The sequence below is a fragment of the Gymnoscopelus microlampas genome (assembly GCF_963454915.1).
Source record: "Gymnoscopelus microlampas genome assembly, chromosome: 10".
NCBI classification, from domain to species: Eukaryota; Metazoa; Chordata; class Actinopteri; order Myctophiformes; family Myctophidae; genus Gymnoscopelus; species Gymnoscopelus microlampas.
Window position 1 is genome coordinate 27,539,486 of NC_139947.1, and position 14,538 is coordinate 27,554,023.

A 14,538-nucleotide genomic window follows, 5' to 3' on the forward strand; every position below is an offset into this window, starting at 1 on the left:
TCATCTATGTGCTCCGGTGCCAAAAATGCGTGAGGTTGATTCGGAGCAAAGATTTCTCTAATTGTGGTGCTGAGCAGGAGGTGCTGCGTCATGGAGGGAGAATTCTGACTGGAGCAGAGTCTGGACCAATCAGCTCCCACCACCCCCCAAAAAGAGGTGAGGGAGGGAGAGAGAGAGAGAGGGGGAAAGAGAGTAGCGGGAGATAGGTAGTGAGTGAAAGAGAGACAGAGAGAGGTAGAGGGAGCAAGAGAGAGAGAGAGGGAGAGAGAGAGAGGGGGAAAGAGAGAGGGAGAGAGAGAGAGGGGGAAAGAGAGAGGGAGAGAGAGAGAGGGGGAAAGAGAGAGGGAGAGAGAGACAATGAGGGAGGAAGAGAGATAGAGAGGCAGAGAGAGTAGCGGGAGACAGGTAGTGAGAGAGAGAGAGAGAGAGAGAGAGAGAGAGAGAGAGAGAGAGAGAGAGGGGGGAGGGGGAGAGCAAGAGGGAGAGGGAGAGGGAAATAGAGAGGGAGAGGGGGAAAGAGTGAAAAGAAAGAGGGGGGGAGAGGGACTAAACGGTGGGAAACAGGGGGGTGAAGGGGGCGGTGGAGGTGAAATCAAATGAGCCTCAATGTGAGATATGAGCAGCAGAGAGAGTGTTGAGAGATAGAGAGAGAAAGGAGGGGGAAAAAAAAGAAGCCACCAAACGAGCAGAGAAAAGTGTGGGAGAAGGAAAATAAAACATGAGAAAGAGAGTGAGTGTTAAATTCAAAAGAGCGCTAGGAAAAAAAGGTAGAAAAAAAAGTAGAGGAGGGGGGGAGAGAAAATAAATTGAGAGTGAGTGAGAGATTGAGAGTAAAAAAAAAGAGATAGAAAGAGGCCAAAAACATGATGATGAGGGTATTAGTGTATACTTCAGGCTGCTCTGTAGTGTTCCAGGAGGAGGATTGCTGGTTGGGGAGGAGGAAGGTGGGAGGTGGTCGCATGGAGCTCAGAGACAAGCGGGTGGACGATGCCCGAAGGTCCTACAGAGACAACACACAAAACACAAGAACAAGCAGCTAAGCTAACCGCTAGCTACGCCGTGTCATGCTAAACCCTATACCGCTTGTGCTATAGACGAATCCACAGACGCGCTGCCTGTAGCTGCCTGTAGGCGGCCATTGCTGCGGTGTCGCGTCCGCGGAGCGTTGACACCGCAGCAATGGCTGCGCGCAGGGCAGCGCTCCGTGGATTTGTGTATAACCACACGCCGCTTATCTGTGACCGACGCGGTAGTGCCTCTCGCCTACAACAACTCTTTGGGCATTTTCTTGTGGCCGATAAAGTCGTTTTTGACCACGACGTCACGGAGGACAAACTTGAGCCACGAGCAGTGTTGATTTTGACAGCAAATTTTGATAGTCTTTTGAATAAAATTCCATTTAGTTTTAGTCATGATTTAGTCATCTGAAATGTTTTAGTTTTAGTCGACTAAATATCATAAGATTATAGTCGCTAAAATGTATGTTGGCGGTGCCTTGACGGCGTCATAATGGCTGATTTTACACTTGGTTGCATGCTGAAAATAGCCGATCTACAAGCTCACAACGCGTCGCAGCGCGACGCGTTGTGAGCTTGTAGATCGGCTATTTTCAGGGCATATAACACCCGAGCGCAACCAACCATAAAATAACTTGGCTTGGTTCTATTGGATCTCGTCGCCACTAGTCTCTCACTACTGCGACGCGTTGTGAGCTTGTAGATCGGCTATTTTCAGGGCATAACACCCGAGCGCAACCAATCATAAAATAACTTGGCTTGGTTCTATTGGATCTCGTCGCCACTAGTCTCTCACTAACATTTTAGTCTAGTTTTTATTTGCTGACGAAATTGTCAATATATTTAGTCTTAGTTTTAGTCATCATAGCTTAGTTTTTATTTAGTGTGTATATAGTTTTCGTCAGTGAAAAAAGGTAGTCGACGGACATTTTTCGTCATAGTTTTAGTCGACGAAATCAACACTAGCCACGAGAGCCACGAGCTAAAGCGAGCGAGTTGCCGTGCCTCTCGTGGCTCAAGTTCGCTTGAACCGACTTAGCGCCGTTCGAGTAACGACAGGCACAGATTCATAAATCATGTTTTGGCGACTTGCCCCGACTGCCACACAAAGTGGCTACTGGCCAATCACAGCAGCTCGTCCATGCACAAGCATACTGGCCAATCACAGCGCGTCCTTGCACAAGCGGTATAGGGTTTTGGAATCACGCTACTGCTACAGCTAAGCTACTGCAAAGATGGTGGATATAGAAAGATGGGCCATCCCAATTGTAGCCACTAGAGGCAAAAATGGTACACTAATGGCGTACAAATGGTCTCCTACAGTAAGTGGGGCGCCGTCTGACATAAAATCTCGCGAACGTCCGATGCTGGTTACTGGTGCTAGATCCCACAAGAGTGTGTGACTTTTAAAATCCGCCATCTTTCTATATCCGGTTGATATCCGGTCCGAAATGCAAACGGAAATAAATGGGACCATAATTTACCAAAACGCATATTATGGTGATTGAAAGAAGACTTTAAACTAGCGACTGGAAGCATGTAGTATTTATGACAATGTTTATTAAGGTAATAAAATCAAGTGTACAGTTCGGTCAAAAACCCATCCGCTTGAATAGAGCCTAATTGCTTCTGCAACCAACAGGGAACTAACTGTCACACTTCCTACAGTATATTAGCCTCAATTTACTAGCCGGATGCTAGCCCCTTGCGCTACACGCAGCGTTTAGAGCTTGTATATCTGCTACGTTTGATGCTTTCGTGTGACGATTGTAGTATGATCAAGTAGGGCAGTGGTTCTCAACCAGTGGTCCGGGGACCACCAGTGGTCCTTGAGGGGGTTCCCCAGCCAAATGAATAGTTAGGAACCAAATTGACCCTCATGTGTCTGTAACTCTGAGAGTGTACAAATGGAACCAAATGGACCCTAACACCCGTTAGGGTCCATTTGGTTCCATTTGTACACTCTCAGAGTTAAATGAACACTAATGATGATAGATACAGTGTAGATTGGGACCCCGAAGAAATCAGAGTCCCTGGCATATCTTTTCAAATGGGGGTCCGTGGGCTAACGTGTCAATTTGTGGGGGTCCTTGACGCGAAAAAGGTTGAAAACCACTAAAGTAGGGCGTTCATTTCCGGGGAAAAAAAAACAAAAACTTGAAATATGGAACCTGACAGCAGCACTATATGCCTGCATGCAAAAGAGCGCTCGATCTTCTCTTCCGGACGTTTTCATTATATTCCCATGGGGCCAGAGTTGCGGTGCATGCCGACCCGTTCAGAGCAGATCAAAGCCCCCCGAGGTGGAAACCAGAGAACCGTACTGTCCTCCTGGTTCCTCTTATCAAAAAACCTCCCCTCACCACCAGCTGACCCTGCTGCTGAAAGACCCCGCCAGGACAGTGTGTGTGTGTGTGTGTGTGTGTGTGTGTGTGTGTGTGTGTGTGTGTGTGTGTGTGTGTGTGTGTGTGTGTGTGTGTGTGTGTGTGTGTGTGTGTGTGATATAGGTCAAAGAAAAGAAACAAAAGAGTTTGGCTACCCGAGACCTTTCTGTGGGTCATTTACCCCTAGAGTGTGTGTGTGTGTGTGTGTGTGTGTGTGTGTGTGTGTGTGTGTGTGTGTGTGTGTGTGTGTGTGTGTGTGTGTGTGTGTGTGTTAGTTACAGCCAGGCCTCTGCAATGTATTTGGTCTGAGCTGTGTGTCTCTGTGCAACTGTATATCATCGTCTCTGTCGGGTGGAAACCTCATATGTTCCAAAACCTGTTACTTTTCAGGATTCAAATATATAGCAAAAATAGCAAAAGTAGCAGATCTACAAGCACTAACCCGCCGCTTCCGTTTAGAGCTTGTAGATCTGCTACTTTTGATGCTTTTGTGTGACACTGTAGTATATGATCAAGTAAAAAACACAAAAAGTTCAAATATGGAGATACGAGGTTTCTGCCCCGACAGCGGCCGATATAGAAAGATGTGAGGCCTGGGAGAGGCCGGACGGGCCGGGCCGGGCCCGTCACCTTGATGTATATATCTTTGCAAAGGCCCTGTTGCCGGGCGGGGTGAGGAGAGAACTCTTTCCCCCCCCTGCTGTTGTAAGCTCACGCTCATCTGTCAGGGGCCCATTCATAAAACTAAAAAAAACTAAAAAACATCCCTTTATGAGTGCATCAGGAACTGCCCCCCCCCCTCCTCCCAATGCATTGACAAATGGACCTTTACAAAGAACGCCATTAAACCATTAAGCCCGGGAGAAGCATCCGTGTCATTTCTCAGATTTGAGATAAAAAAACATTATTTTACACTTTGGGCTACTCAAAAATAGCAGATCTAGATCTGCTATTTTGAGCTATGAGCTTGTAGATCTACAAGCTCATAGCGCGGCACCGAGTGCCGCGCTATGAGCTTGTAGATCTGCTATTCTTTTTGAAAAATCGTGAAAGTTTGTGCAAATCTTCGAATATATATATTTTTTAAAGCCAACATTTTTAACTCGAATCTTTGCTTCTGAGGGATTCTACATATGTCTTCTAAACAGTTTTTTGAAAAAACATATGTTGCTATAATATCAGTGGTTCTCAAACTTTTTTCATGTCAAGGACCCCCAAAATTACATGTATTTGGCCGCGGACCCCCATCTCAAAATATGTTGTTCCAGGGACCCCCCCCAGAAGCAAAGATTTGAGTTAAAAATGCATATATATTCAAAGATTTGCACACATTTTCACGATTTTTTTCAAAAAAATAGCAGATCTACAAGCTTGTGGATCTGCTATTTTTGAATAGCCCAAAGAAATAAAAAAAAATGAAACACAGGTGCGTTCCCCGGTCTTAATGTGTTAATGACCAAAGGGGAGCGTTTTTCACATGGAGCGCTGCTGCTCATCTAACCCCAGCCATCACCGACACTCACAGCCCAACCTCCGTGAAACCCAAGACTTCATTTTTAAACATGGACGACCCCGACACACACACACATCCATGTACCTATTCATACGAGTGTGCGTGTGTGTGTGTGTGCGCGCGCATGTGTGTGTGTGTGTGTCTGTTCTGTCTGTCCATGCTCTGCATTCGAGTAAATGTGTGCGTTCATGCGACTGTGGGGTGTGTGTGTGTGTGTGTGTGTGTGTGTGTGTGTGTGTGTGTGTGTGTGTGTGTGTGTGTGTGTGTGTGTGTGTGTGTGTGTGTGTGTGTGTGTGTGTGTGTGTGTGTGCACACCTATGAATAAACCAGTATAAACCCTGAGACAGAGTAACCTGAGCCAGGCCGTATAAAGTGCTTCCTGGAGGCTAAAAGCAGGACAGTAAACAGACACGTACGACTGTAAGTCGATCAGAGTGGCGTTTGTTCCATCAGGACACGAGCGAGGCTCACGACAGGATCAGCACGGCGGGAAGCTAAATCGTCACAAAGAAGGAGATAAGGAGGTGCAAACATTTATTTAGGATCTCTCTCTCTCCGGATCTCCTGAGCGTTTCGGAAGCACGCCACTAAATAAATCCATGGAGTAAAGCTTAATTCATCGCGCCAGGAGGACGCCCCCCCCTTCCTTGCCAAAAATAACCGATCTATGATCTGAACAACGTGCTGCGTTATTTTCTGGCAAGCAACACTGTCATACTACGGAGTATAAATTAGGCCTATGAGTCGTTTAACCCAGTGGTTTTCAACCAGTGGTCCTTGAGGGGGTACCAGGGGGTCCCCAGCTAAATTAGTTAACATAGTGTCAAAAATCATTTTAACCACTTAAGCTTTGACTATTAAAAAATAGCAGATATACAAGCTCATAGCGCGGCACCGAGTGCCGCGCTATGAGCTTGTAGATCTGCTATTTTTGAAAAATCTTGAAAATGTGTGCATAGCCTTGAATATATATATATATTTTTCAAAGATTTTACACTCAAATCTTTGCTTCTGGGGGTCCCTGGCACAAAACTTTTTCAGATGAGGGTCCGCGACCAAATGTATATCAATTTAGGGGTCCTTGGCATGAAAAAGGTTGAAAACCACTGGTTTAACCCATTAAGACTCTGCCATCTCTGTCATTTTAGATTTATTTGCCTATTCAAAAAATATTTTTTGAAAAATCATGCAAATCTTTGAATATATATATAAAGAAATTGATGCAAACATTTTAACTCAAATCTTAATCCCAACAGTTTTCTGAAGAAAAAAAAACATGTTTCTAGAATATCAGTGGTTCTCAATATTTTGTCATGTCAAGGACCCCCAAAATGATATGTATTTGGCCGAGGACCCCCATCTCAAAATATTTTGTTCCAGGGACCGCCCCAGAAGCAACTATGAGTTAAAAATGTTCGCTTAAAAAATTATATATATATTCAAAGATGCACACATTTTCAAGATTTTCAAAATTTGCAGATCTACAGTACAAGCTCATAGCGCGGCTCATAGCACAGCACTCGTTGCCGGCCGCGCTATGAGCTTGTATATCTGCTATTTCTAAATAGCCAAAGTATAAAATAATGGTTAAAGTGGTTCCACGGATGCGTTCCCGGATTGAATGGCTTAGCCCATTGAGACCTGAAGCCGATTCTACATGTCTCCTAAATCTCAACAGTATTCTGAAAAACGTATGTTTCTATATCAGTGGTGCTCAATCTCTTTCATGTCAAGGACCCCCAAAATGATATGTATTTGGCCGCGGACCCCCATCAAAATATTTTGTTCCAGGGACCCCCAGAAGCAAAGATTTAGTTAAAAATGTTCGCTTTAAAAATATATATATTCAAAGATTTGCACACATTTTCACGATTTTTCAAAAATAGCAGATCTAGCAGTAGATCTGCTATTTTTGAATAGCCCAAAGTGTAAAATAATGCTTTTTAGCTCAAATCTAAAAATGACACAGTTCCAGGTCTTAGAACAGGTTAAAAAGACGGAGAGTTCTCTGTAGCCAATAGCAGCACTATACACGTTTGAGGGGGATGTTTCCTGGAGAAAAGGAGACATCATCCCACAGCATGCATTTGCCCACAGCATGCAAGCACCACGCTGACGCACATGCTCGGTTCTCGGTATAGGGCAACGATGCAATCTCTCGTCATTGCATCACTGGAAGTCATGCAAGGGTGACGGAGAGGAGAGGAGAGGGAGCCGTCAGAAGAAGAAGGTTCTACCTTGGTCTTCATGAACTTAGAGTGGCTCTTGTAGACCTCCACCTGCTTGTGATCGTCCTCACAATGCACGCGGCTGGTCTTCAGCATCAGGATCTCATCGTCTAGGTCTCGGATGTTCCTCTCCAGGGACGAGATCTTAGTGTCCTGTGACCATATTAGTGACAATAGGCAGGGAACAAGGTTTGACATTTGTAACCACTTAAACCAGATGATGGAGAGGGCCACTATATTCCCACACTCACTCCAGAGGGCCACTATATTCCCACACTCACTCCAGAGGGCCACTATATTCCCACACTCACTCCAGAGGGCCACTATATTCCCACACTCACTCCAGAGGGCCACTATATTCCCACACTCACTCCAGAGGGCCACTATATTCCCACACTCACTCCAGAGGGCCACATTGACATTGCATATACTGTACTGTCTCGCCATATTTTAACTTTTTTCACCAGTCACACAAAAGTAGCAAAAAATAGCCGATCTACAAGCTCAAAACGCGTCACAGCGCGACGCGTTTTGAGCTTGTAGATCGGCTATTTTTTTTATTGGAATCCAGAATTAGTTTTTGCTATTTTTTTATTGGAATCCTGAAAAGTAAGTATTTTTTATTTTATTTCAAATGCATTTAGTTATACTTATGTTAACTTTATGAACTTGAACACAAATACATTGGACATAAAAAAAGACAATAGAATTTTAATACTAGTCATTAAGCTACTAATATAGACTGAAGTCATTAAAGCGGGTCGTGTTTGCATGTTTGAAATTGTAACAGCTGAAATCAATAATATATCAGTAATCCGTTATTAACCTGCGGGCCGCATTAAATGAAGGTGGGGGCCGCATGTGGCCCCCGGGCCGCTAGTTGCCCATGTATGACTTGCAGACTTCATTCACCAGAGTTCAACCCCAGGTTTCTGTACTATAGGCACCCGCCCTCGTTTTCACTCGACACTAAATATCTGTGCCGAAACTTGCCGATCTACAAGCTCCTCCAACTCTAGGGTTTAAACGCTAGGTTAAAAAATATATATATACTTGTCTATCTACTGTACAAGCTCACAAAGCGACGCGTTGTGAGCTTGTAGATTGGATATTTTAAACCGAATGTAACATTTTGACACGACCAGAATAGACACACAAGGGCTCATGTGCTTAACACATAAAGACCGGGAACGCATTCTGTGTCACGTTAAGATTTCTTTGGCTATTCAAAAATAGCAGATATACAAGCTCATAGCGCGGCACCGAGTGCCGCGCTATGAGCTTGTAGATCTGCTATTTTTGTAAAATCGTGAAAATTTGTGCAAATCTTTGAGAGCTTGTCGCTCTGCTATTTTTGAAAAATATTGCTTTTTTTTATACTTTAGGAAAAATTTAAGAATCGCCTCAGGTCTTAATGGGTTTAAATCAGATATTTTTTTGACAGAGTTCAGGTTTAGAACAAGGGACTCGTAACAGTCGACTTATTTCTCTTTTCCAAATTACAGGAGAGATGTTGAACTAACATTGAACTTCAAACAGTTCTGACAGAATACAACTGCATGTGAGAAAAAAAATGACCAAAAAGACAGAAAAGAGAGAGAGGAGAGAGGAGGAGGAGAGCCTGGAAAAAAGAGATCTCTCCAACAGGGAATCTTGGTTGCATCGACAAAAAAAAAAAGAAACACAAAAGCCAAGCCAGCGCTCTGACAGTAGATCAAAGACGAAACAGGGAACGACAATCAGTTCCAGTTTGAAATTTGACATTCTGGAAAAATGAACACCAGAAGACCGGCAAATGGCCCCGACATTGACGCGGCGGCGTTATAACTTCGGTTGGCACCAAATCTTCCACCTCAGAGGCCTGGCGTCTTGGATGTATAAGGTTCAAAAGCCACACTTACGGGGCCGTGGGAAGCCCCAGTGGAACGTGTGGGAACGATACGAGGGAAAACATCCACACAGGTGGAAGTCCTACGAACGAAGGCCTCAATAACTTTCCTATATACAGTATTTATGAGGGAATGGAAGGGTCTGTCACAGACGTGTCCCGGGGTTGTTAACCCATTGAGACCTGAAGCCGTTTCTACATGTCTCCTGAATCTCAACAGTATTCTGAAAAACCTATGTTTCTATATCAGTGGTGCTCAATCTTTTTCATGTCAAGGACCCCCACAATTATATGTATTTGGCCGCGGACCCCCATCAAAATATGTTGTTCCAGGGACCCCCAGAAGCAAAGATTTGAGTTAAAAATGTTCGCTTTAAAAATATATATATTCAAAGATTTGCACACATTTTCACGATTTTTCAAAAAATAGCAGATCTACAAGCTCGTAGTGCGGCACTCGGTGCCGCGCTACGAGCTTGTATATCTGCTATTTTTGAATAGCCCAAAGTGTAAAATAATGCTTTTTAGCTCGAATCTAAAAATGACACAGTTCCAGGTCTTAATGGGTTAAGCTCCATGGAATAAGACATACGTTAAATGGTAAACCTTGGAAGAGGACAGGAAAGGTAATTGAATAAATGGAAGCAGATTGCATGATGCCATCAGTAGAAAAACCACAGGCAACATGCGAGCATCTGACCTCTATTACGTCCCCTTGACATCAGACCAGCCTCAGCGACGCGATGCTTATACCATCCTATATATATACAGACACACGCGTGTGTGCGTGGACAGGCACGCGCGTAAACACTCACTCACTCACTCATGCACGTGCAGACATGCACACACATACGCATGCATGGATGCGCATGGACACACACTCGCGCACACACACACGCGCTCGCATACCCGACCCGAAACGCACGCACGGTCGCATGGAGTGGACGTACACATTTACTTGAATGCACAGCATGGACAGACAGAAGGCCACCTGCGTACACCAACCCTGTCCAAAGCTTTGCACACACACACACACGTTCATACATACACTAACACACACGCACTATTATTCCATTTGCTACCACATGCCTCATATTGTTAAACTTATTAGAATATCTGCCGTATGTTCGCGTATACAGACAACCATTCCCATTGCCTTTGCAGCAGCAACCACCACCACAGCAAGGCAAGGACAAACCCACAAGCGCATGGCGCGTGGGAGTCTGGGGGTTAGAATCCACCGCGGTGCAACCAACTTTGTCGGGCGTTAGGGATGCAAATTATTGATTCATTAATGAATTGATAATTGATAACCTTATTAACCAATTAATTGATAAGCAGCGTTTTTTTTAGGACCAAAAGGCAAATTATTGTCCGAAACCGAAAATGAGTGCAGAAACATAATTGCATGTTACATTAACGAGCGTCAACGAGCATCAGCTGGTCACAGACACACACACACATTTCTCTCCAAAAACCCTTGAATATGATGGAATATGATTAATAATAGGATTACTGTGATTATGGTAAACTAAAAAGAAAAATTATTCAGTTAATTATTAAATTCCTCTGAGTGCCAGAGCCAAAATTCATTGTAAAAAAAAAACATTTTCAAATCATAATATCTTAGGTTCTGAACATTTTTTTCCAAAACGTCTTAGACGTCCAGTGGCACAGGGCTTATGATACAACGGACGTCTTAGAAGTCGAGTGGCACTGAATGAGTTAACGGTAGTTAATCGATTATAGATGAATTGTTAACATCCCTATCGGGCGTCTATACAAACACTATTGGCCCTTGTTCGGAGGAAGGAAGCAGCGGGGGCGGGGAGGGGGATATGTGTCACTGCACATACTCGGGGAGTGTGTCGGGGCGGGAAGAGTAGGACAAAGGGCTCTACTACATCCTCCCGGTGGGGGCTCCTCACTAGCAGGTGAGCCAGTAGGATACAACGGCAGTGACAGCACACATAAATGTGTGTGGAGAGGAATCAATTGGCATAACGTTAAGTAAGTGGGGGAGTAAGAGCAAAACCCAGAGAACAGAGAGAAAGAGACAAAATAGCGATGAGTCTCTCGTAGCCAGACGATCAGAGATCTACCACTTATACTGATACTTCTGAGGAAATCTAAATTCACTCAATGAGCTATATAGCACACAGTACGGTTCTCAAGCTTTTCAGGCCGTGACGCCCCCAAAATAATCATATTTGAACTGGGGACCCCCCCACCCTGACAAGCACATGGAATTGTATGAGTTCAGGTATTACATTTAGTTTGACTCGGTTCCACAGATAAACATTGTGAAAATAGCTGATCTACAAGCTCACAACGCCTCGCAATGCGAGGCGTTGTGAGCTTGTAGATCAGCTATTTTCACAATGTTTGCCTCTTTCTTATATTATTTGACAACTTGGTCAATGTTTGACCAGTTTTTATAGTATAGTTTGTTGATTACTTTTGATGCAGTAATGGTCTTTTTTCATTTCTTTCTTTCTTTCAGGTATTAAAAAGGTCTTAAAAGTCCTTAAATTGTCACTTGACTGTGGTGACCCCCCTGGGGCGAGAACAGCTGCTAACAAACCAACGCCCCCCCCTCCCCCCCCTGCTTGGAAAACCTATCAAATTTCAGTCCTAATAGGAGGGATTAGACCTAAAGTCTCTGCATTAGTTCTGCAATGCAGTAATCTTTTTATTTATTTGTTTCTGAATTGTTTAATCCAGTTTTAGCCCATTTATTGAATGTAGATGCCACTGCACGTCTCAGTATAGGTGGAGATCACAGATCTTTTGGCTACACGAGACTAAATAGTGATCAGAAAAAAACAAAAATGGGTTTCTCTGTTAAAAAGTATATATTCTGATAGTAAACTTGTTCAGTAAAAGAGGTCTCCCCGTCCCTCCAGCTCTTTAGTAAACAGAAAATGAAGTTTAAGGTGGGTTACACATTTCACCCAATCAGGATGGGTGAGAGAACCCCACACAGATCATTTATCTGGTTCATCTCTTCCAATTTCACTTTTCTCGTTTATCCTGTATGACTTATCTCTCCTGACATGATTAAGATGTATTTTATGTTTACTAAAGAGCTGGACAGACCGGGAGGTCCTTGTTACCGGAAAAAATATATATACATATATATATATAATACAAATAAATAAGTCAAAATAATTCACAATAAAGATTTTAGTGGGTCGGGGGGTTTGTGTGAATATAGAGACTGTACCCACAAGTGCATAAACACTTTATGGTGCTACTTTGGGTAAAAGTAGAAACATAAACACGGTAAGAACTGTGAAGAAAGAGTGCAAAAATGTAACCTCAGCGTTCCCATGTTGTACACTGTCAGAGTTAAAAGAACACTCAGGATGTTTGCATGCAGAGAGACATGCAGACAGATGGAGGAGTCGGTTACTGTACCTGCCAGACAATATCAGGGTCGAAACAGTAAGGGGGGTTGCTGGTCTGAAATCACATAAACGATCAGACAAACAAATCAGACAAAATACACAGAAACACACTGGCTCATGATAATACACTGTGAACATAGTTTATCTCCCTCGAACATTTTTTGATACTTCTAATCAATTTAGGGAGACCTTGGCATGATAAAGTGACTTCCAATGCAGGCAAAATGTGCCCTGATTCAACGTCACACCTCAGCTGTAACCATAGAAACACTGTTATTTCTCTCTCTCCTTCTCTCCCCTATTCCTTCTAGTCATGTTTTGTTCTGCTTTCTTCTAATGATTCCAGTCAGATTTAATTTGGCCTCTCTCTCTCTCTCTCTCTCTCTCTCTCTCTCTATCTCTCTCTCTCATGCAGTTTGCAACCTAGCATAACCGTCCCAGACTCTCCCAACACATGTGTCGTTTGTTAACCCTTTAAGGCCGGGAAGGGAACGCATCTGTGTAATTTTAAGATGTCTTTTGGCTATTCAAAAATAGCAGATATACAAGCTCATAGCGCGGCACCGAGTGCCGCGCTATGAGCTTGTAGATCTGCTATTTTTTTTTTTAATCGTGAAAATGTGTGCAAATCTTTAGTTTGAATATATATATACTTTTTTAAAGCGAATGTTTTTAACTCAAATCTTTGCTTCTGGGGATTTTACAAATGTCTTCTAAATCCTGAAGTACGGACCCCCTCCCATCTAAAAATATTTTGTTCCAGGGACCCCCAGAAGCAAAGATTTGAGTTAAAAATGTATAAAGATTCACATAAATTTTCAGTATTTTTCTAAAAATAGCCAAATAAATCTTAAAATGACACAGATGCGTTCCCTTCCCGGCCTTAAAGGGTTAATGGGCAGACAAATCACATCCTATGTGTGAAAAATAACTGTGGCTTTGCTGTAAAACAAACCACTTCTGGAGCAAAGCATGTGTGTGTGCGTGTGCGTGTGCGTGTGTGTGTGTGTGTGTGTGTGTGTGTGTGTGTGTGTGTGTGTGTGTGTGTGCGTGCGTGCGTGCGTGCGTGCGTGCGTGCGTGCGTGCGTGCGCGTGCATATGTGTGTGTTTGTGAGCGTGCACACTCACACACATGTGGAGTGGAGCTGCATTTTTCACAGCTCTCACAGACTTCAAAGGGCTGAGATGAGAGTGAAAGCTTCCATATGTGACATTTGAAACAAATTGAATAAGTGCTGCGCTCTGCATGGGCCAATAATGGACTTTCCTCCGGCATGGCCCCCATACTGACACACCGCAGGCAACAATGAGACTAGTTTGAAACGCTCACTGTGTGTGTGTGTGTGACGTGTGTATTTTTTTACGAGTCGTCTCCCCTGATTGGATAAAATTGGTATCCCGACCTGAAAATGCATGGTAGAAAAGAAATCACAAAAATGTTTTTTTTTTTTTTTTCAAAAATAGCAGATCTACAAGCTCATAGCGCGGCACCGAGTGCCGCGCTATGAGCTTGTATATCTGCTATTTTTGAATAGCCAAAGAAATCTAAAGTGACCCAGATGCGTTCCAGGTCTTAATGGGTTGTTAATAAAGAGATGGAGTGAGGGAGAGCTACAGTACCACCTGTTGCTGAACAAACAAACAAACATAAAGCTATTTAACCAAAACAGAACCATTAACTCTAAAGACCCAAATGGACCCTTAGATCTTGTCTCAAGAGTTACAAATGGATGCATTAATACTGAAGATTTTACTGTGTTAGGGGGGTACATAAGTGAAAGTAAAGTTCACGCATATATGTTGTCGGGCAGAAATCTCTTATCTCCAGATTCTAAATGTTTGTATTTTTTTCTTAAATTAACGCCCTATACTTGATTGTACTACAGCGTCACGCAAAAGTACAAAGCTTGTAGATCTGCTACTTTTGCAGATCCTGAAAGGTAACAGTTTTGGGCATATGAGGTGTCGTCCCCACAGAGACGATATGATATATAATACAGATGATATGTCTATCAATAATTGATTCTTTCTTCTCTATCAAACTCACGTGGTGTTTTTATTGTGTTTTATGTCTTCTCTGACTATTTTGAGTTTCTACC

General features: G+C 43.3%; 1 protein-coding gene across 1 annotated transcript in view; it reads right to left on the reverse strand.

Moving 5' to 3' along the window:
• LOC311054168 (ERC protein 2-like) overlaps positions 1–14,538 on the reverse strand; it is a gene marked incomplete at both ends in the record, with an annotated part of 344,368 nt that overhangs the window by 294,037 nt on the left and 35,793 nt on the right. Inside the window, one exon of the mRNA XM_084070046.1 lies at positions 7,151–7,294. Coding sequence (XP_083926172.1) covers positions 7,151–7,294 — 144 coding nt within the window. The remainder of the gene's footprint in view (positions 1–7,150; positions 7,295–14,538) is intronic.